Source organism: Chelonia mydas, chromosome 2 (assembly GCF_015237465.2).
Source record: "Chelonia mydas isolate rCheMyd1 chromosome 2, rCheMyd1.pri.v2, whole genome shotgun sequence".
Taxonomy (NCBI): domain Eukaryota; kingdom Metazoa; phylum Chordata; order Testudines; family Cheloniidae; genus Chelonia; species Chelonia mydas.
In genome coordinates, this window is record NC_057850.1 from 44,632,357 (window position 1) to 44,655,780 (window position 23,424).

Consider the following 23,424-nt stretch of genomic DNA (forward strand, 5'->3'; position numbering starts at 1 on the left):
AGCTTTAAATCATTACTTTGTTCATATAATGCTCAGCCTAAAAGGACTTTCCAGATACTCATATACAAGTGTATCAAAGAAGAAATCTGACCAAAACTACAGCATATTTGTCCTGTGCAGATATTAATGTGGACCTGAAAGTCTAACTGGCCAGTCCTCATAAGATCATTCTCTTTATAGCTGTGCCTTTAAGACAAAGTACACTTGTTTCTTTTCCAAGAAATAGACTTCTATAAAATTCTTATACAACTTGATTTTAATGTAACTTGTAATTTCCCAACTATTCATGCATCATTAATATTCTTAGTGCCACTGAATGGACGGCATATATGACTTTTCAGCACCATCTCATAAAATCATGAGTTTTAGGGACACAAGAGCATTTCAATCCATCATTATGAAGAGGAAGTACAATTCAATGTATTAGAATCCTGATAATCGACAAGCAAAATGAGCATTATCAAGAGATAATGTATTCTGAGAATACATGGCCTCCCTCCCTCTGTTTCAGATTTAGTATTTGAGAAAGCTAGATTTTGGAAAATTATGGTTATTTTATGAATGGACTAAAACTATCTTAAGACTTCCTTAGACCACAGGTCCCCTAGTGGGCACAGAGGAACCTTCGGGGGTACGCAGCGGGGCCTGGGCTAGCCTCCACGGGTGGTGGAAGGAAGTGCCACCCAACCCCTCTCCCCCCCAGCTCTGCTCCGGTTTTGCTCTCAGCCACGTCCCCGGCTCCTGGCCCGCCCCAGTCTCGGCGTGGGTCCGTTCCCATCCCCACCCTTGGATCTGTCCCCAGCCCCACTCCCAGCCCCAGTTGTGGCCCCAGCCTCAGCCTCTTTGCCCCCTGAGCTGCGGCCCTGCCCCCAGCCCTGGCTGGCACCAACAGGAGTAAGGAGAGGCACAACCCTCAAAAGTTTGGGGACAACTGCAGTATAACGAAGGCTGGTGAGAGCCAGAGAGTAATTTAAATGTGGCTGGCAAGCTGCAGTTACTCGCAAACACTTAGGGAGTGGCTTGCATGCTGGAAGGCTGTTTGTGAGCAGCCCACGTGGGAATTCCTTCATCAAAGCATCATAAGGCAGCCAAGGTTGCAGGGCAAGGGTGGCACACTACTCAATAGTCTAGATTGTTCAAGTCCTTGAAACTTTTACTGAAGTTAATCATCACAGCTTAATTACTTTAATTTATAGGCCTTTGTTAATGTTCTGTTAGTCTTTGAAATCCTTGACGATGAAGATTATTTTGCTACTAAACTGAAAGGGTAAGCTAATATATTTGTAGTGTAACTCTTCTGCCAGGTGGAGTTGGCAGTCCCAAGGTCTGGGTTCAATATCTAGCAGTTCCTCTTAACAATACAAAACAGAACTGGCTCCAGACCCCACCCTGTAATCTGGGAAAATTTACCACCATCCTGGATGCCTCTAAGAGGCAATACTTCCCCTCTCGCAAACACGGAGTCTGGGTATAACAAAAGAAAACTTTTAATAAAAAGGGAAAAGGAACCTGGCATTAATTTGGGAAAACACCACAACCACAATTCAAAAGCACGTGACCATGAACAAACACCCACCCCAAAGTATATTGGGCAGTGTCCTTTGCCTCAGTTTCTCATCTTGTGGTGTAAAAGTCCAACAAATGTTCCTTTAATCTGCCATTGCGCTCTCCCTCCATGGCACCCCGCTCTCAGTTGCTATCTTTGGTCAGCAAAGGCCCAGAGTTCAGAGAGTGAGTTCACCTCCCTCCCAGGGGACCAGTGTCAAGCAATGACTGAGCTGCTGCTGCCGCCTCTGCAACTGACTCACAGTTGCCGCCATTCACTCTGTCACTGCTGCTGCCACTCTTTACTGGTTCCACCAGTTAACCCAGCTGTCAGTGATTTCAGCAGGCAGTGGTGAACCTCACTGCAGGATGGGTTGTCTCTTTCACCGCAACACTGTCCCTCACCAGCTCTAAGGTTCAGCAGCTAGACCTGATTATCAGTGATTTCAGGTCTACTAATCACTTAACAAAACAAAAACTCTCAATTGAGTCTAATCAATTCTACCTTTTGTTGGGATTCCCTCCAAGACCTTTTCCACTTGGTTTAGCCAGAACACATTGTCCAGTTCTGGGAGAACACTTTATCCAGTTTCTGGGATCCAAAATTCTCAGTTCAACTCAAGATTTCGTTACTCAGGTTCCTTTATTTGGCATACAGCAAGGCTACACTGAGTTGATCAGACTCAAGCATAAAGGGGTGGGTATAGGCCATACCACACATCCAAAATTAAACAGAAAACCTCTTCCTTTATATACATTTACACACGATATTGCATTTGCTATACATTACATCACATCGTTTTGGATTGGATTGCTTACTTTGCAGGAACCAATCCCTGTATAGCATGTTTTGTCCATATGCTGTTCCTGCTCTTTATATTCCACGTTTATCTTGTCCATTATGCCTATCAGGTTGTTACTGCTTATCTTAGCTAGAACAGACATTTTGACTCCAGCATACTGCTTGTCTCGCCCCTATTTACAACTTAACCTTCCATTCACCTTCACTATCAAGCCTACTAAGAAATGAGGCAAGTTACTTATGACAAGACAGGCCTACACCTTTAAACAGTGAAGGGGGGGGGGACAGTCAAATGATGCCTACAACTCTTTAGGCAGAGCCCACACCACCAGGTACAAACACCTGTCCTCACTTCCCTGCCTTTCACTGGGATTTGGCATCCCTATCCCCTTCTTAGCTAGTGAGGTTTAGTTGAGAGTGACCCCCTCAATCAGAGCAGGCTAAGTACAGTTCTGCTGCCCTTTACTCAAACAATCAGGATAACAACATTCCATTACCCCTACACTCAGTACTAAAAGTGATTTGTAACCCAACACCAGCCACAATTGATCATTTTGGCAGAGCAGTTCCCTCTGTTGCACACCTAGGCAGAGTAGTTGTGTTTATGCAAATACAGTCTGTTCTTGAAGTATTTTCCCCAAGCTCATCACTAGGTGTCAGAAGAGAGCTCATTCAGACCCTGCTTACAATAGCAATTTTATAAAAGCTACAAAAAACAGTAATCTGCTGCACCTCAGAAGCCCAGCTTATTCTTGATATATCCTCCACTAGACTTTTTTTTAAAGTTAACATTTTCACATAAGTAATCTTAGTAAGTTTCCAAGAGATAAACAATTACTCTTTTTGGCTGGTGCACTGCAATGCTTTCTTTATATAACAATTAATATTTGTATTACTAAATATATTCCTAAATTTCCTTATTAAGACCAAGGGAGACCTCATGTACAAAAAAAAGAATATGCAAATATATCATATTGAGCAAAGGCCATCATGACAATGGTATTATTGGTCTTCCTGCTGGCATATGGCTGCAGGGAGTGGGGAGGAGAGTATAAAAGGAAGGAGAAACTGGGTCAAAGAGGAACTTGGAAGGTTGTGTCCTCTCCCCTCCTGGCTGGTTAAAGCAGAAAAAGCCTATGGGAATTACTGCACATTGTTTCTCAGTTGATACTGTTTTGTGGACAATAACACATGCCCGGAGGAAAGGATCTTAAAAGACTAATGACTGAAGCTTCATTTCTCTTCCCTGCGTGGTGAAACCATTACCACCTCTGGAAGCCTGACTTGCTCGTCTGTGGTTCTATTCCTTGGGAGCTATGATCAGTGGCACCCAGGGACCAGACAGCCTTCTTATAACAACGTATTGTTTATTTATAACGAAAGCATTTCAGAGAAAAAGATCTTAAAACAATAAACAGTCTAGACACATGGCGTCTCCCTAAGGCTTACCATTCCGTGGAAGCTTGGGAAGGCCCCAAGCCTTCAGACATGCCCGCAAGGACCTGTCTGTGTCAGTCTGTTCCCAGCAGGAGTCGCTCACTGACAACTCCCTCCCTTTTTCCAGGTTTTTTAAATGTGTAATATTCCTTTGATCTCTAGGCTCCAGCACTGGCAAAACAGCCATGTGACTTTGACAGAAAGTAGCATCTTTAGTCCTAATAGCTCAACCATTGTCTTGTAATAGCCCACAAGTGTTTGTTGAGGCTACTTCTCTAGTGCTTCCTGCTCATTTTTCCAACAGCCTCTATTAAACTAAACCAATATATTCATATGGGAAAACTCAATAACGCAATATAGCTACATAGTGACTCACTCACTAAGTACTTCACATACAGTTACTGTATGTACATCATACAATTATTACTAGGGCTGTCAAGCGATTAAAAAAATTAATCACGATTAATCATTTGATTAATCACACTGTTAACCATTAATAGAATACGATTTACTTAAATATTTTGGGGTGTCTTCTACATTTTCAAATATATTGATTTCAATTACAACACAGAATACAAAGTGTACAGTGCTCACTTTATATTTATTTTTGATTACAAGTTTTTGCATTGTAAAAAAACAAAAGAAAAAGTATTTTTCAGTTCACCTACTACAAGTACTGTAGTGCAATTGATTTATCATGAAATTTGAACTTACAAATATAGAATTATGTACCAAAAAAACTGCACTCAGAAACAAAACAATGTAAAATTTTAGAGGCTGCAAGTCCACTCAGTCCAACTTCTTGTTCAGCCAATCGCTCAGACAAACAAGTTTGTTTACGTTTGCAGGAGAGAGTGCTGCCCGCTTCTTGTTTACAATGTCACCTGAAAGTGAGAACAGGTGTTCGCATGGCACTGTTGTAGCAGGCATCACAAGATGCACTAAAGATTCATATGTCCCTTCATGCTTCAACCACCATTCCAGAGGACATGGGTCCATGCTGATGACGGGTTCTTCTTGATAACAATCCAAAGCAGTACGGATCGATGCTTGTTCATTTTCATTATCTGAGTCAGATGCCACCAGCAGAAGGTTGTTTTTCTTTTTTGGTGGTTCAGGGTCAGTAGTTTCTGCATCAGAGTGTTGCTCTTTTAAGACTTCTATTTAGGATATCTGGCACATAAATACCTTGCAATGCTGGCTACAAAAGTGCCAAGCAAATGCCTGTTCTCACTTTCTGGTGACACTGTAAATAAGAAGAGGGCAGCACTACCTCCTGTAAATGTAAACAAACTTGTTTGTCTCTTAGTGATTGGCTGAAAAACAAGTAGGACTGAGTGGACTTGTAGGCTCCGAAGTTTTACATTGTTTTGTTTTTGAGTGCAGTCATGTAACAAAAATAATCTACATTTGTAAGCTGCATTTTCATGACAGAGATTGCACTGCACTACTTATATGAGAGAAACTGAAAAATACTATTATAATTTTTACAGTGCAAATATTTATAATCACAAATATACACTTTGATTTCAGTTACAACATAGAATACAATATATATGAAAATGTACAAAAACATCCAAAATAGTTAATAAATTTGAATTGGTATTCTATTGTTTAACAGTGTGATTAAAACTGCGATTAATCACAATTAATTTTTTTGAGTTAATCGTGTGAGTTAACTGCGATTAATCGACAGCCCTAATTACTACATAAAAACCTCAGGCCCACCACAGTTTGCATGAGAAAACAGTAAATTATTAACTTTTACATACTGTAATTAGATAGAAATTAAATTAAGAAATCGACAAATATGTAGGATTGACTGCATGAGAAAACAGTAAATTATTAACTTTTACATACTGTAATTAGATAGAAATTAAATTAAGAAATCGACAAATATGTAGGATTGACTGCTCAGTGACACAGCCAAAGAACTCTACAGTTCTATTACCCGGTTCCACTGAAAAGAACCTGCTCTTGTTGGAGGTAAAAACTAATTAATCTGATCTTACCTACAACAAGAGTATGGATGTAAATCATGTACATGTGTTAGCCTTGAGCATATTGTGCTTTCATCCAAAACAAACTCCTGGCTGTGTAACAGGTACCACTGGGGCCAAATCCCAAGGTCTTGGCTCTGTTTTCATTCAGTTTTTACTAAAGCAAAACTCTCACTGATATCAATAGGAGTTTGCTGGAGTGCATGCCAAGTAAGAACCTCCCCCATCCTTGAGAACAAAAAAGACTGACAATTCATTAAAATTTTAATATGTTCTTGTATTTTAAACAGATTTTACAAATAGCATTTATAACAAGAAGATACTTGTCACAGCAAACATCTCTTTGACTTAGATTTAGTACCATCACACTGAAGCTGGCTCACGGTTATTTACCAGCATTCATAAGCTGCTTAGCACTGCCTTATCTAAGCAGCATAAAAGTATTAAAAATGCAGTTAAGAGCTGCCTTGGGCAATAAGTACTCCAACTTAAACTAGATGTTCTCAAATCTCCTCCCATGAGCATGATGTCATCTCTCTGTTCTGCTTGATCTTGAGCTGCTAGTTTTGAGTACATCACAAACTTTTCTATTGTTCTGGTTTTAGAGGGGTTATATTGCAAAGAGATGTGCCTTGCAGTGTAACCTGGAGCTGGCATTCTCTGATCTCCTTTAAGTGGGTGTCCTACAGTCCTGGACCTGAGGTTAAGAAGGCTTTGCCTTCTACTTTCTCAAATCTGTATCAACGTTCTGATAACTGGTGAGGGATAGCTATAGTGTAGGGTTCCTGACCAAGAAGCAGTCTGAGTTAACCTGGGTGTAGCCTACTGAGGATTTTATACATTAGAACAATGAATTAGACCCAGTAGTGCACAGAGTGCCAGGACAGGTTATGGAGCACTAGCATAGGACCTCTGGCTGCATCTACACCAGCATTTTTCAAGAGATCTCATTCCATTGCACTACTTCCAGTGTACCTCAGAGCAGGTAGAAATGAGTGACAAAAATGCCTGCAGATGGTTTATACCAGTTACTAGTGGTGAAACTGCAACAGTGGTAGTAAAATGGAGAATGATTTCCTGAAGAATGCTAGTAACATAAAACTTCAGAGAAGAGCCACCAAATTGTGTACTACCCGCAACTTTTGTCACTCTCATGTCCATGCTGAGAAAGAATTACAGTACTTTCGCCTGGATCGGTAAAATGTTCATAAGTGCCTAAGTGGAACTTAATTCCCATTTTCAATGAAAATGAATGATGCCTAAGTTGCTTATAAAAATTTTTATCTGAGATGATTAACACATGAACCACTACAGCCAAGTTTTCTTCTGAGAGGAGTGAACAGAATCTGGGTAATGGCTGGAATTAGCAGCTTCAATATCATCATTTAACATCCTTCAGCAGCCTTACAATTCCAAAGAAAAAAATAAGCTGACAAAAAGAGATGAATGATGCTGTCACACAGTGAGTTGTACCTGCTATGGATTAAAGCTCAGTATCTTGCCTGCATTTGAGTCAAATAACTAAGGATCATATAACAGCAAACTGGAAGCAGATTTTTAAGGCCAGAAGTGACCATTACGATCATCTACTGTTACTGCCTAAACTGCTATTCCCAGGCTGCCGTCATAAAACCCTTGGTCAGGGCAGAATTTTGTTTTATAGCAATATGAAAACATAAATGAAAGGTTGCTAAGTAAATGCCAATGCCCTCATCTGTTCTCCCTTCAATCTTTTCACCTCTACCTCTCCTACATTCTTCAGCACAATGGTTATAATCAGCTATGATCAAACAATCTTATAGACAAAAGAAAATTTGACCAAACCATGTAGTTCATGAAGGAATAACCTGAACAGAGATTCAGAAACTGTTTAGAATTGTTAGATTGACAAGAATACTATTCAATCTTTATTTTTATTTTAAATGTTGAATTTTTAAAATTATGAAGGTATTAGTTGAATTATCTCATTGCTCACCTTAAGAGACCAAACTTCTTCCTCTTGTATGGCAGAAACAGGCTGTTTCTGGAGCAATGGATTATTTTCACAGTAAAGTTCCATCAGCATAAGGTCCTCCATCTATTTGAATAAAATAAATAGTGTAATTATGTCAGAAAAGATAACAAAAATCTCAAATGCTATTTTTATTTAAATAAGGAAAACAAATTAACAAATATGAATGTAAAGAAAGCATGAGATATACTCATCTGCTGGAAAAAACATACAAGATTTAAGTGAAATACATATTCCATTATTCTTGCTAATAAATAATATAAAAATGTAAATCAGACAAGACTGGTTGTTCTACAAGAGAGATCTTGTGCCTGGAGTATTATTTAAAATCACATGATAGTTACAGATTATCAAAATCTCTGCATTTAACACAGTGGAAACTATTAAAATAATGATTAAAAAACCTGTCCTCTATTGTTAAACAGGAATGATTTTCTCCACATGCATTTAATTCTGACGCTCCCGTATTCAACTCTACAATCCCAGTGGAATACCCTCTCAAGGTAAAGAGGGAAGTGAAAGGCTTGGAGTGTGACTGAGGTCACGTATAGTGTAAAGATGATCATTGTATAATAAAGTAACTCCCTATTAAATAGAGAGATCTGTATAAAGTTTCTCTAAGCAAAAGTTTGCTATTGTAATGATTATTGTTGGGTCTCTGCTATTTATTTATATAGCAAGAATTTATTCATTTTTTTAAAAAATTCTAAATAAATATTTAAAAAATGAAATGAGACTGGACAAATCATTCCCATATATACTATTCAGAAGTGGTCCAGGATTCTAAGAAAGCCTAAGTGAAATAGGCTTAATCAAACACGGAAACTTAAGTTCACTGTTCACTTGTTTTACGGTATGCCTAACAAATTCTTATTTCTGAAGTATACAGTGCTGTGGAAAAATGCATGGAGGTCAATAAAAGCACGACATAATTTAACTCACTGTGTATAAAGAAAACACGTAAAACTAAAGATTCTGTTTCTGGCTCCCTCACCAACAAAAATGGAACAATCTGCTAATCTTATATTTTTTTAAAAAAATTGTACTGCTCTTATCTAATTCATTTTGTCCAGTAAAATAGAACAGCGGGTACACAAATACTTCTCTTGAATCATAGTTGGAACATATAATAGGCACACTGGAATAATGCACATAACAATCTGTTCCCTCAGTTAATAGCTTCAAGGACAATTTAATAGAGTATCTGAAAGTCTATTATAAGATCAGTGGTACTCATTCTTGTTTCCTTTTCTAAGAGTAATGACTTTATTTTAAGAAAAATATAAAGTCTTATTTCAGGGCAAGCCTTATTTTGAACAAGACTTGTTACAAATGATCTAGCAAATGAATAGTCAAAACAGATATGATTTGCTGATTTAAGGATATTTACTTTGTATATTTTGACACGTGGTGTTGATAATTTGTGTTTTAACAATTTATAAAGCTTTTAACTTTTTTAATCTCAATGTCTATTGTCAGTAAATAAATGTCTGAACCCCCTATTTTTCTGCAACTGTGAAAATTTAAATTGATAAAAATCAATATTATCCATTAATTTTTTAAAGAAAAAAAAAACAAATTCTGCCAAGCCTACATATAAAGTACAGGCATTTAAGAACAAGTTGTCTGCAAGGGGTCTTAATTTGGGACAATTTGTAGATATCCCAGGACAAAGGAAGCTTACTAAAAACGCAGCCACCGAAAACGGTGCTGAAATGGTTTAGGTCAGGATTTTTCAAACTGGAGTCCGCGGGCTCCGTTGATCAACTCCTCCCTCCCTCAACTCCTTCCCCTCCCTCCCAGTGCCTCCTGCACGCCACGGAACAGTTGTTCAGCGGCGTGCAGGAGGCACTGGGAGGGCCAGGGAGGAGTGGGGATGGGGCGTGCTCAGGGGAGGAGACAGAAAGAGGTGGGGAAGAGGAGGGGCAGGAATGGAGCAGGAGCAGGAAGACGTGGGGTGGGACCTTGGGAGAAGGGGTGGAGTGGAGGCAGGGCCTGAGGTGGAGTGTGGGGCTTGGGGGGTCCTCGAAAAAATGTAAATCAAAATGGGGGTCCTCGGGTTGCTAAAGTTTGAGAACCGCTGGTTTAGGTATTTCATTAAAATCAATAATCATTGTCAGAGAAACTTTAGAAGAAACGTCCTACAAAGCTGAAAAATTGAGTTCTACTCCAGTGACCACTGAACAAAAATCCAGAGACGGACAATTATGAAAACATGAACAAAATTATGAAAATACTTAGATTTTGGATAATAAACCCTTTGGGAACTATCTTGCTATATAAAAGATAATTAGAAAAGTTGAAGTACTGAAAGTTGCAAATGTCCTACATTAATAAACACTGTATACACTGACATGAGAATTATGGCTCACCAAGTAAACCTAGAGGAAAGCTAAACAATCTCCCTCTTGGCCAAAACTATTTCTGGGCAAAAACTCTTTTAATGGGTTTTTGTAGCCAAATAAACGTACAGAAGAGAAAAGATTCAACATTTCTCTCAGTGGGGGAAAAGGCACTTTCTAGAGTTTTGTCTTTGTTTTCTTACACAGAAAACAAAAGGCTGTCAGGTTTCTGTTCTGCTATACAGAAAACAGACCTATCTCTTGTGTTGCATTTTGAAATAGATACAGAGATAGACTGAACATGGATAATGAGAAAAGGGGAAGACTTCCCTCAAAACTGCTGGAATTCATCAACATTTCAATCATTAGACACTTATTATTTTACCTTTTTCCCACTTGCTCCATTAATAAATAAAGCTTTTCTATCTTATTTTGCTGCATTAGAATTATACTACCAGAACACAGATGTCACCAAGTCTGATCTCATATCACGTGACGTAATGGGAATCCCTCTTGAATTCAGGGATAGAACTCTGACAAGCACAGCTGAAACAGCTCTATCTTTCTTGGAGATTGTAGAGCCATTCAAATTTCAATTTGGCATGAGAAAACGAGAACAGCTCGTCTGTGTATCTGTTAAAATAAACTGCATACTCTGATCACGTGTGGTCCCATAGAGCCTAGCAAACCATCATGATTCAGATTATATAGAGTAGTACTTCTCAACCAGAGGTCCAGGGCCCCTAAGGGGGCCTCGAGCAGGTTTCAGGGGGGCCTCCAAGCAGACCCAGCATTAGATTCACTGGGGCCCAAGGCAGAAAGCCTAAGCCCCACCACATGGGGCTGAAGTCCAGGACCCTGAGCCCAATCACTCGGGGTTGAAGCTGAAGCCTGAGCAATGTAGCTTTGTAGGGGCCCCTGTGGCACGGGGCCCCAGGAAATTGCCCTGCTTGCTACCCCTTAACAACGGCCCTGGCTTTTATATGCAGAAAACCAGTTACTGTGGCACAGGTGGGCCGTGCAGTTTTTATAGCATGGGGGGGGGGGGGCTCAGAAAGAAAAAGGTTGAGAACCTCTGATTATAGAGCATCTCCTCTTTTTAAGGGTTCCTAGTATGGGCTTATTGTTTCCTCTGACACATCTCTTCTCAATTTCTTTATGAAAGTATACCCACAGTGGCTGAAGAACTTTGCTAAAGAGTCCTAAGACCTTGTCATAAAGTTTTGAAATGGATATTACCACACAAAAGGAATGTTTATACACTAAAGATTTCTTCCTATATATACTTACTTTGTTTAAAAGAAAACAAAAAGGCCTTGAAATATTCCGGATTAATTTTGCTGCTAATGTTTACGCTACAGCTTTATCAGAATTCCTTGTTCAGTTACATAAATTGTATCCGTGTAATAGAGGAAGAGCGCTACCTGTTGTTGCTAGGAGGGCTATCCTTGTTGCAGAAGTAATTTAGTCTGTGAATACTGTACTGAAAATGCTAACTGAAATGAGCCTCCTGCACCTAGTGCTGTCCTATAAAAAAAATGGTTGCATCTAGTCACCCAAACTAAAACTGTTCAGACTCTTAAAATTAAATTTAAATAGTCAGTAAATAATTTCCCTTAAAATAATATTTTTTCACGGAAGAGGATCACATTTACATTTTGAATTAACAATACAGAACCCCACCCTGAACCTTTTACTCCATTCTCCCCCTCTTTGCTCCATCCCTGTTTTTTCAAAGATCCTTAGCCAAGCTTCAACTTTGATGGATCAACCAAGACTCCAGAAACTGCAAAATGTGCAGCAGCCCTGAAGATTACCTGAGAGTTGTGGAAAAATATACTGAAGTATCTAAACGATTCTTGCAGCAGAGAAATCAGCTAGAGAGCAAAAACTAGAACTAAATCCATGATCATAGGCTAGATTGCTAAATGTTCACAAATTCAGATTACCAAAGAGTTGCTATTAAAATCAATCCAAAGAGGTGCGATAAAGGGCCAGATTGTTCCCAGCTGCTCTGCAGGTTAGCAAAATATGGGAAAAGGTATGAGAAGCCTCCTTGCCCGCTTGTGCAGCAGTTAGGCACAACTGCAATCCATGAACTGACTAAAACAAAGGGAATGTTCCGTCCTAGCACAAGCTACACCAAAGGGTAAGGAGGAACTGGGATTATTGAACTACCCTGACACCACTGGCCAATGAAACCTAGGCAGATAATGTAGAGTGGAATAGGCTGCATCCCTGAAAGGGGCATAGCACTAGGCGCACTCCCTCTTGTTTGCCAGGAAACTCTGATTTTGCCTTCTTGAAGTACACACCCTCCTGGAACTTCCTCTGGAGTAGGCGCTACCCTAGCCTAAAAAGTGGGCCAGTGACTATGAGGCACAACTGAACACTAAATATGCATTAAATGTGTAAAAATAGACTATAGTGATGCAGATTTAAGCTACAGTTATGTACAGCCTGAGGTAAGCATCCAGAGTGAACATGTACATAGTTACATAAAGCACCACCTAGTTACAGAATGCACACTACTATTTAAATCTGCTACACTCTTAGAAACAGGAGTATTCTACAACCACAGTAGGGCCCATATTTATTACAGTGCCCCATTCTTTTTCTCCCTCATCTTTGCATTGCTTTTTTGGAAAATTTTGAAATGATTTTTGGCCTTGGCTGCAAAACAAGTAGTGCTTATTCAATATATGAGTAGGCCTTCCTGCATGAGTACAGAATAACTCACGTGAGGGTTTGCAGGATCAGGCCCCAAATTTATAAACTCAAACCATCTTGTTTTGTCCTGTATAAAACATACAGTTTCTTGTTATAACCTTTCCTGCTGTTTCGAAACTGTGCCAGGCTGTAAATGAGTCCTCTGATAATAATCACCTGAGGGCACACCTAAATTACTTTGTTGCCTGAGCAGAATAAAGTAATTTAGTCATGCCGTTATGTGATTATTGCTGTTAATGCATGTGTACATTCAAACCTACACACATTAATCGAAAAAATAAAGCTCTACCAAATGTATTGTTTTTTTGCAAAATTTCTTTATTTACAGTAATTTCAATATAACATAGTAACTTTCAGTAGACAACGCACAGAATTTGACTACTAGCGGGAAGGAGATGTTCTCCAACGCCCTCTGGAAAAAAGGTCATCACTCACAAATAATGTATCTTATAGACACAGCAATAACAAAATGTAAAGAAACCTAGAAAAGTTAGAGTAGTTGAAATCAAAGGATTTCATTCCCCCACTATCTCATACGTGCCAGAAGAATCGGAAGCCAAACTATTAAAGAAGAGCATGACTCAAAACAGCCACGAAAGAACGCACATACGCAAAAGATTCCTATGCCAAAAACAAAGATTGCAATGCAGCAGAAAGAGCTTATGTACTGGTTAGTGGTATATCAAATTATATAATTCTCAGAGGACAAAGGACACAAAAAAACATACAAATTGTGGCCTACAAACCCCACCACAGGAGTGGGATTTTTGTTTGGACTCTCCTACATCTTTTTAGTTACAGATTTATCTTTATTCCCCTTTCCAAGTGATCAGTTGGTCCAGATATGACACTAAATACACTCAACATTAAAATCAAAACACTGTAGTCATGACCTTTTGTAAAACTTCTAACATAATACTGTGCAGACTATTACAAATTGTGGTGAAATGTGTGATTGTATTTTGACATAAACAAAAATTCTTTAGCAACTGGAAATTCCCAAGCACATTTTTAAATTTGAAACTTTTGGCTCCTTGATTTAGCAATATTAAAATTATATTAATGCTATTATTATATGGACTGTTTAAGACACAGCTACTGTGGTTTACATAACTTTGCTAGATCCAATTAGATTTTGTTTGGTTTATATGCAACTACTCTACATATTTTTTTCTTTTCACTCAATGTGTTGTGAAACTCATGCTATCAATCGCTACAAGTTACATAGGCTGCCCATATAATTCATTTAATAGATCTGCAGCAGAAATTTCATATTAGAGAATAACATATAGAAAATAATACTTACTGCTATTGGGAAAATCTGAATTTTGTTCCCTGCTACATCTAGAATTCTTAGTTTTCTCAGTTTGCAAAGGCCCTAGATCGAAGGGGGGAAACAACGTAATAAAAATTAAAAAATATCAACAACAGTGAACGTGAAGTTAAAATCCCCATGAGACGAGAGAGCAGTCTCAGGCATCAGGAAGCAACAGTACTGACGAAGAGAAACTGAGTTAGCAGATAAAAGAGAAAACAGGAGGAAAACTGAAAATGAATTACAAAAGGGAAGACGGTATCCATTCTTTTGGTATTATAAAAATAACACCTGCGTTTATCATTCAAAATTCCCATGTATCTCTTATCCCCCTCCCACACATCCTCCCTCGCACCTCATTCTGAATTATTTATAATGCCGGTATCTTCTTCTCTACATCAAGGCTTTTCCTGTTTACCACACTGAGCAGCATGTGAATCCACATTTCTCAGACTATCTCCAATTAAAAAAAACCTTTTAAATAGAGCTCCTTCACTTTCAGAATTACTATTGGTTTCCAGCCCTCAATATCTAACTCAATTTTCATTTCTTAAGATAATTGCTTGCATCTGTGTGAATACACAGGATTTTAGTTTCTGCTGGTATTTTTAAGTGTTTTCAATGTCAACTTAAGCAGTAGCTGAAAGCAGCTGCCAAGATACAATGGTATTAACAAATGTTTTTAACATTTTCTTTTGTGGCAGCCACCTTCAATTCATTTTATTGATTGGCTTTTACAGACGACAAAGTGAATACAGAAATCAAAGACAAACGTGCAATGTACATCCAATACTCCAGTATTCTTTGTAACAAGACAAAGCAAATTCCATCACATACAAGCTTTAAATGTTCCACATTTTATTTCCTCATCCTTGATGCACATACTGTTGATTGTCCACTGGTGCTGAGCAAGGGGTAATAGAAAAAGTATTACAATTCCAATCAGAAACAATCTACTAGACACAGGCAGGATTAGTATATGCAATATTCCTGAGAACGTAAGATGAAGACCACTCACTTACTAACATAAATAATATAGCAATTTGTAACTAAAATGCTAGGCAAAAAATACATATTTATTTTGATTATTTTAAACTGACAGATGTCCTTTATCTTTTCTTCTAACTTGACAGGATGACAAATGAAAGCTAAGCACAAGTACAATAAGTGCAAAATGAAATTTCTCAATGGATATGCATTTAGGACCAAATTTTCAAAAGGCAATGGGGCTTTGTGCATCTGCAAAGGGGGGCTTGAGTTAAGAGGAAAACCAGTATGTGAGGTTACTTTTCTTCTGTGGAAGCTGACTAGAATGAGCCAGAGTTTAGACTTTTAACATTTAATATCTAATGCATTTTAGACCTTTATTTAGATTTGACTAAAGCAAACCCAGCCTTCCAACTCTGACTGAGAGAAATGCTGTTATATGTATTTGACCCATAAAGAGGCAGAACAGTATTTACATTTATGTTTCTGTTTTATAATACACACACTATGAAGGTGTTTATACTCCACCTGTGTATGTAGAATCCTTTCCAGCTCTGACAGAGCTACCACATATTCTCTTAAAGGCGTCACTTTGAGGAATCATGAAGCTAGCTGACATTGTCTATTTAAGTCTTTGCCTAGGATATCTCAAAACAATGAATACAATGAATTTGCATTATAAGTTGCTTCTGGTTCTTTATTGCTTCAGACTTTATGTAATGAGATTCCTTGCAGTCAGGGATGTTATTTCACTCTTTTTTACAATTACTTTCAAAACCTTTCTATCAATTCAGCCAGGACCACTATAGAGAAATGTGCCCTGAGATTTCAAGGGCACTAAACACCTGTATCTCTTCTTGATTCTCAAATGAGATTAGTGGAGGAACCACACATTGTTCAGCAGGCAACTAGTTAGTACGTTTCAAAGTATAGCCCTCTTTGTAGATTTTCTAGAATTAACAGGCTAATTTTCAAAAATGGTCTAACTCTGCATGCTTATGAAACCTAAATTGGTACATGCACATGGCATGTGTGATTAAATAAAGTAGCCAAGCATCTAATTCCCCTGCTCTGGGCATGAATATTTCAGTTCTTGAGTTTCATAGAAGTCGCAAGGCCAAAACTAGGTGCACAAAGATAGAGAAGCTGAGTTGGGGCCCTTTGAAAATTTGACCCCTACTTTTCTAATTTAACTAATGAGGTTTTGGTCCTATTTTGAGAAATAACGAAACCAATCTATTAATCCTTATGAAATTTGAGATCTCCATATTCCTAAAGAAAACAGTATTTTAACAACATATCTCTAAGGGTGGGATTATCAAATGTGCCTTAGTCATAAAAGTCTGACATATGCACCCAAATCACAAAGCCACTTTGGAAAATTCCACCCTTAAAAATGTGTTATTCAAATGCTTTCTTAAGATATCCACATTCACTGAAAGAGAAAATACTACCTTTGAAAGCACAACATTACTCACGTCAGGGAGCACTCCTATTTGGTTTCTTGACAGGCACAGCATTCTGAGATTCGTCATGTATCCAATCTCTTCAGGTATTGTGATGAGACAATTGTGAGATAGATGGAGTTCAGAGAGCTTTTGCAAGGAACATAGCTCTTTGGGAACACTTTCCAGCTGGTTATTGTTTAAATTCATGTTTTCAAGATTTTCTAACCTGTAAAATTAATAAAGGATTTCAATGTACAGCCATGGTAGTCTACAATATGTATCAATTTATTTAAACTTTTACTGCAGAATTTGCTGTACATGGATTACTTCTATTTTTTATTATATATACTTTTATATTGAGTAACATATTTATATAAACTGAACTCTATGCTGGCCAACTGTTAAGAGCTAACCCTAGTGGGTAATTGTTAAGGGTTTTCATACAATCACAGAATCATAGGACTGGAAGAGACCCCGAGAGGTCATCTAGTCCTGCACTTACGGCAGGACTAAGTACTATCTAGACCAGTGGTTCTCAAAGCTGGTCCACTGCTTGTTCAGGAAAAGCCCCTGGCTGGCCGGGCTGGTTTGTTTACCTGCCGTGTTCGCAGGTTCGGCTGATCGCGGCTCCCACTGGCCGCAGTCTACCACTCCAGGCCAATGGGGGCTGCAGGAAGCGGTGGGGGCCGAGGGACATGCTGGCCGCCCTTCCTGCAGCCCCCATTGGCCTGGAGCGGTGAACCGCGGCCAGTGGGAGCTGCGATCGGCCGAACCTGCAGACACGGCAGGTAAACAAACCAGCCCGGCCCGCCAGGGGCTTTCCCTGAACAAGCGGCAGACCGGCTTTGAGAACCACTGATCTAGACCATCCCTGACAGGTGTTTGTCTAACCTGCTCTTTAAAATCTCCAACACAGAGATTCCACAACCTCCCTAGGCGACTTATTCCAATGCTTAACTACCCTGACAGGACATTTTTCCTGATGTTCAACCTAAACCACCCTTGCTGCAAATTAAGACCAATGTTTCTTTTCTAATCCTCAGAAGTTAAGGAGAACAATTTACCCCCTTCCTCCTTGTAACAACCTTTTATGTATTTGAAAACTGTTATGTCTCCACACAGTCTTCTCTTCTCCAGACTAAACAAACCCAATTTTTTCAATCTTTCCTCATAGGTCATGTTTTCTAGACTTTTCATCATTTTTGTTGCTCTTCTCTGGACTTTCTCCCATTTGTACACATCTTTCCCAAAATGTTTTAAGTATGTTTTTAAAGTATCCATATGTATATAGTGATAACCACAAATTGTTTGCTTTTATTAAAGGCTCCAAAAACAAAGGAATTGGCCAGAGACGTTAAAAGCATAGAAGAAATTGCAGTCTGAATTCCAAACATTTATTATTTTTTAAATCCACTCTTCTACTACTAATACATATTAAATAAACTACTTTGGGCTCTTCTACACTTACAGTGCTGCAGCTGTACTGCTGTAGCATTTAGTGAAGACACTACCTATGCTGAGGGGAGAGCTTCTCCCGTCTGCTTAGGTACTCCAACTCCCCAAGAGGCGGCAGCTATGTCGAAGGACGAAGCCCTCCTGTTAACATAGCGCTGTCTACACTAGGAGTTATGTCAGTATCCACACCCTGAGCGACGTAGTTACACCAACATAAATTTGTTGTGTAGACCAGGGCTTAGTGTGTTCACGAAACACACATGCTCATCCTGCAGCAGTCAATGAACAAGTCGTTGGAGGCAAGCTGGGGTTGCAATGGGGTATGGCTGTTGAGGTACTGACAAGGAATTGTCCTAACAACAACTGGTGACCTATGAAAAATGAGTTAATGGTCTTGGTGGGCACCATGTGAAATGGCACCTTTATCAGCAGCCACAACAGGAAGGTCAAGTACCTTTCTCAACTGTGATCCTCCTAAAACACGCTTTTACACACTTTGCAGCAGAATCAGTAAGAGAAAGCTTGTACTGCTGCTGCTTGTGGTGTATATCTATTCCATAAGTAAAGGGTTTCAATTTTCTGGTTCTGTCCATCTGGCATCGCTCTCAAAATTAACATTTTTTTAAAAAGGAAAAAACATTTTCTCAGATCTACATTAAATGGGATGCTGAAACACACAGTCAATTGTCGTGTTGACTTCAGCACTATTTGAAAGGTAGCACAAAACATATGCTCAATGGAAAAGTACACAAGTGCAACAGAAAATGTCATTTACAAGCAACTGCAAACAATGAAAGAATTAAAAAAAGAAAATTATATTAAGAAGTAATCAATGACCTATTCATGTACAAGTACTCACAGTAAGATATCTAGTTTGGGATGTAAATATTATTTTAAAAAGTTAACTGTTTAAACTATTAAAATTATATTATTTAACCGGTTAACTGCTGGGGCTGGGGCTCCTCCCGCTGGCTAGCCAGCAGCTAAAGCTGGGGTTGCTCTGACCGGCTGCCGTCTAGGGCTGGGGTCACTCTAGCCGGCCACGACTGGGGCTGCTTCCGCCAACCGGCCAGCCCGGTGCAGCTGGGGCTGGGGCAGCTCCCGCCGGCCGGCCCGGTGCAGCTGGGGCAGCTCCTACCCACCCGCCTGCCGGGGTTGCTCTGGGGGGGCCGGCGCAGCCGGAGCGACTCCCGCCGGCTGGCCGGCAGCTGGGGTTGCTCCCGCCAGCCAGCAGCTAACATCTGGGACTGGAGCTGCTCCAGCTGGCCGGGTGGGGTTGCTCCAGCCAGCCTACCAGCATGACTGAGGTCACTCTGGCTGGCTGGCCGGCAACCTGCCAGCTGGCCAGCACAGCTAGGGTTAACAGCTAGGGTAGTTAACCAGTGAGACTAATGCTTACCGTTTAACCATCCGTTTACTATTTTATTTATGGAACGGCTGCCGTATGAGGAGAGATTAATAAGCCCGGGACTTTTCGGCTTGCAAAAGAGATGCCTAAGGGGGGATATGATAGAGGTCTATAAAATCATGACTGGTGTGGAGAAAGTAAATAAGGCAGTGTTATTTACTCCTTCTCATAACACAAGAACTAGGGGCCACAAAATGAAATTAATATGCAGCAGGTTTCATACAAACAAAAGGAAGTATTTTTTCACACAATGCACAGTCGACCTGTGGAACTCCTTGCCAGAGGATGTTGTGAAGGCCAAGCCTATAACAGAATTCAAAAGGGAACTAGATAAATTCATGGCGGATAGGTCCATCAATGGCTATTAGCCAGAATAGGCAGGTATAGTGTCCATAGCCTCTGTTTGCCAGAAGCTAGGAATGGGCGACAGGGGATGGATCACTTGATGATTACCTGTTCTGTTCATTCCCTCTGGGGCACCTGGAATTGGGCACTGTCAGAAGACCGGATACTGGGCTAGATGGACCTTTGGTCTGACTCCGTACGATCTTATCGATGCATAGAGCTTTATATAACCCAAACTTATATTTTCTTCCTCTTACTCCTCTTTCCAGTTATTTTAAAAAAAAAAAAAAGATTCTATCACTAGATTCTTCCCACTCTGAGTACAAAACATGGAGCATTTTGCATTTGAAGGTACAAAAATCATTCATTACAAACTACATGTATGGGTCAGAAAAAGCAAACCAAGAAACTGAGGACAGGAAAATCAGACAAAAATGTCAGAATGTAATCATGATTATTTTAAAATCATTTGCTGCTTTTCTGCTAAAATGGTTCTTAACATTTTCCAGTGTGAAAACATCTTGAGCCAAATTCAACATTGAAATCAATGGCATTACAACCAGGGATAAACATGGTCCTGTGTGTCTGAAACAGGGTATATTTTTAAAGGATAAGATTACTTGGGTAACTGAAATGTTAGTAAAGATTTTGTACTTTTCATTCCAACTTAATGTTATTCTGCTTGAACATACTGAACATTTTCTTCTATGCAGTTAAGACACTTTTGATGTGCTCACTTGGTAAAATAACTTCTGTTCAAAATGCACTGAAGAAAATATATACCACACACTGGGAAGATCACAACATATTCACCCAATTACAGAACAGACAGGATGAACTTCTTGGTCAGAAAAACTTGACTAATTAGTGGCCAGAGGGGGCTTCATCTCCACAGTATTTATGAGATTAACCTTTTGTCTACAAAAGACCTCCTTCATCCTCTCTAGCTTCTCTGACATCCATAATATCCTTCAAGCCCATAAAAAAAACACAGTAGTTAGATCATCATCTTTGCCCCATCTAAGTCATCCCCTGTCCTTGAATCCCTCGACCTCAAAGATTCATAGATTCTAAGGCCAGACAGGACCACTGTGTTCGTCTGGTCTTGACCCCTTGTATATCACAGGCCACATAACTTCCCCAAAATAATTCCTAAAGCATATCTTTGCTTTCCGAAAGCACTGATTTGTCCTTCCACATCACATCAAATTCAAGCTTCTCCTCCTTACCACTAAGACCCTGCACAACTCTTCTCCTGTGGCCACTCTTCATCTTGAGTTCAGCCCTCCTGAACTTCCACCCTTAGTCTGGGTTTGGGGGCTTTTGTTTTTGTGAAGACTGCAAACTCTCCAGGGAAGAAACCATGATGTCCTCCTATGCAGTACCTAGCCTAAGTGGCCCAATCGCAATAATAGCATAACCCAGGTTATGCTTTTTAATCTCACAAGCTACATTTTTGCAATAATGTTAACAACTTTACATGTTAAGGCTTTCTTGAAAAGTTCTTGCTATAAAAGAAGACTGGGATAAAAATTAGAAAGAAATAGTATAGCTATACCTAGTTTCATTCGCTAAAGCACAAGAAATGAGATGTATATGGTAATAAGAAACAGTACACAGCTTCAATTTTGTAGTTCAGCATATTTTAAAAGATAACACACAAAAGCCAAACTATTCAGAGAGAATATTTAAAAGATTGGCTTTAGTAGAATTGCTAGCTGGAAGGCCTGTGTGTAGGAACCAAGTCAGAACCACAACTCTCAAAAGATTTACAAAAAAGTATTTTGAGACAATTATATTCCATTCCTGAGAATGAGGAGGAGTTCATATTGCATCCCTTTCAAGAAAAGTATCAAAAAGGTAACTTGACTGTATAAGAGTGAGTATACAAGGGAAATGAGCACTTTAAAAACAAAAAACACCTACAGTTTTCATTTCTTGGTGCTCAACTGTAAATGAAAACGTAGCAGAAGCTTTCCCAACAGTTGAAATTAGTCGTTTGTCAAAATGATAACCATAGAAAAATACTGCATCTAATGTCCACAAAAACTGTACATGAGTATAACATGTACAATATATAGCCAACACAGAGTAAGCCACATAATAACCAAAATTACCTGTGTATTTCTGGAGGAAGATATTTAAGCTTGTTGTTGTTCAGATTGAGAAGTACCAATTTTTCTAATCCATCTGTTAAGAAATACATTCTTACCCAAATGCATATAAAATGTACAATTTTTATTCATCTTTACACTCACTCTCTCTTGGTTTTCTCCTTAGACACACACGTAATGACCCCCCTCTGGCAGGTTGACAATCTACTCACTTTACTTTCCCCTCTGTGCCTTGTAGAGTGCTTAAAAGGCAGGCATTTATAACAGGTGAATATCCTGTAAAATTACTAGATCATCTGACAGGTAAAGTTTAACTTCCCTAAATTAACATACAGATGCTGCAGACTTCAAGTAGGCACAATTTATATTGAAGTCAATGGGAGCTTTGCATGTGGAAGGATTGTACAATTATTAGGATTTTGTTATGGTGTGTGAATGACAAAAAATATTATAAAGACAAGGGTGGGTGAGGTAATATCTTTTATTGGACCAACTTCCATTAGTGAGAGAGACAAGCTTTCGAGCTACACAGAGCTCTTCTTCAGGTCTGTCTGGGAAAGCTATGCACAGTATCACAGCTAAATACAAGATCCTTTGAGCATACTCTGTGATATCTGAGTGCTTGGCTGTAAATAATAGTTTTCTTGGTGTGTTTGTGGTTACTGCTGGACCTACGAAGGTAGGAGTGGTGATCCATAGGTCACATTGAAGGTGGTCACTCATGGGCCACCTTGAAGAAAAATTTTTGGACAAATGCACCATGAAACCAATGATATACCTGAGACACACTGATAATATTTTCATCCTCTCAACAAAAGATTTAAACTCCCTCATAGATTTCCACCACAACTTCAACAACCACCAGCCATCCATTAAACTCTCTCTGGAACACTTTCACATTAGCATCAACTACCTGGATACTACAATCAGCTTCAGAAATAGAACCCTGAAGACAACTATGTACAAGAAAGCCACTGATCACCTCACACACCTTCATAGATCCAGTAACCACCCCAAACACACCCAAGAAATCCTTACCTACAACCAGACACTCAGATACCACAAAATATGCTCTAAGAAGAAAGCCCAGAATATACATCTTAACACACACAAAACTGCCTTCACCAAACAAGGACACTCCACCAGAGAAGTTTCATGGAACAGGTCACCCAAATACCCCAAGAGAACATTTTCAATACAGAAATGAAACCCCTGCTGATCACACATCCCTAGCTGTCACCTACCACCCCACAATGGAAGCCATCCTGAGTATCAACAAACATCTACAACCCATACTCGATGGGGACCCCATCCTGAAATCTTTCCTGAACCCCATCTTCTGGCCTTCAAACAACGCCTCAATCTCTCCAAGATCATCATCAGAAACAAGCTCCCCACTGACCAGGACACACCAACTCAAAGCAGCATCAGACTCTGCGAGAACAGATGCAAAACCTGCAAACATATTTCCACTGCTATAATGAT

General features: G+C 39.4%; 1 protein-coding gene across 3 annotated transcripts in view; it reads right to left on the reverse strand.

Annotated features, from left to right (window-relative positions):
• The window catches only part of LRRC69 (leucine rich repeat containing 69), a 54,240-nt gene that overhangs the window by 20,217 nt on the left and 10,599 nt on the right, over positions 1-23,424 (reverse strand). For 2 of the 3 annotated variants that reach the window (XM_043539363.1, XM_007052949.4), the window contains exons 3-6: positions 21,943-22,015; positions 16,648-16,843; positions 14,174-14,245; positions 7,760-7,861 (exon numbers count right to left, since the gene is read on the reverse strand). In XM_043539363.1, the coding sequence (XP_043395298.1) occupies positions 7,760-7,861; positions 14,174-14,245; positions 16,648-16,843; positions 21,943-22,015 (443 nt within the window). The remainder of the gene's footprint in view (positions 1-7,759; positions 7,862-14,173; positions 14,246-16,647; positions 16,844-21,942; positions 22,016-23,424) is intronic. The other variant, XM_043539362.1, reaches the window with a different exon arrangement.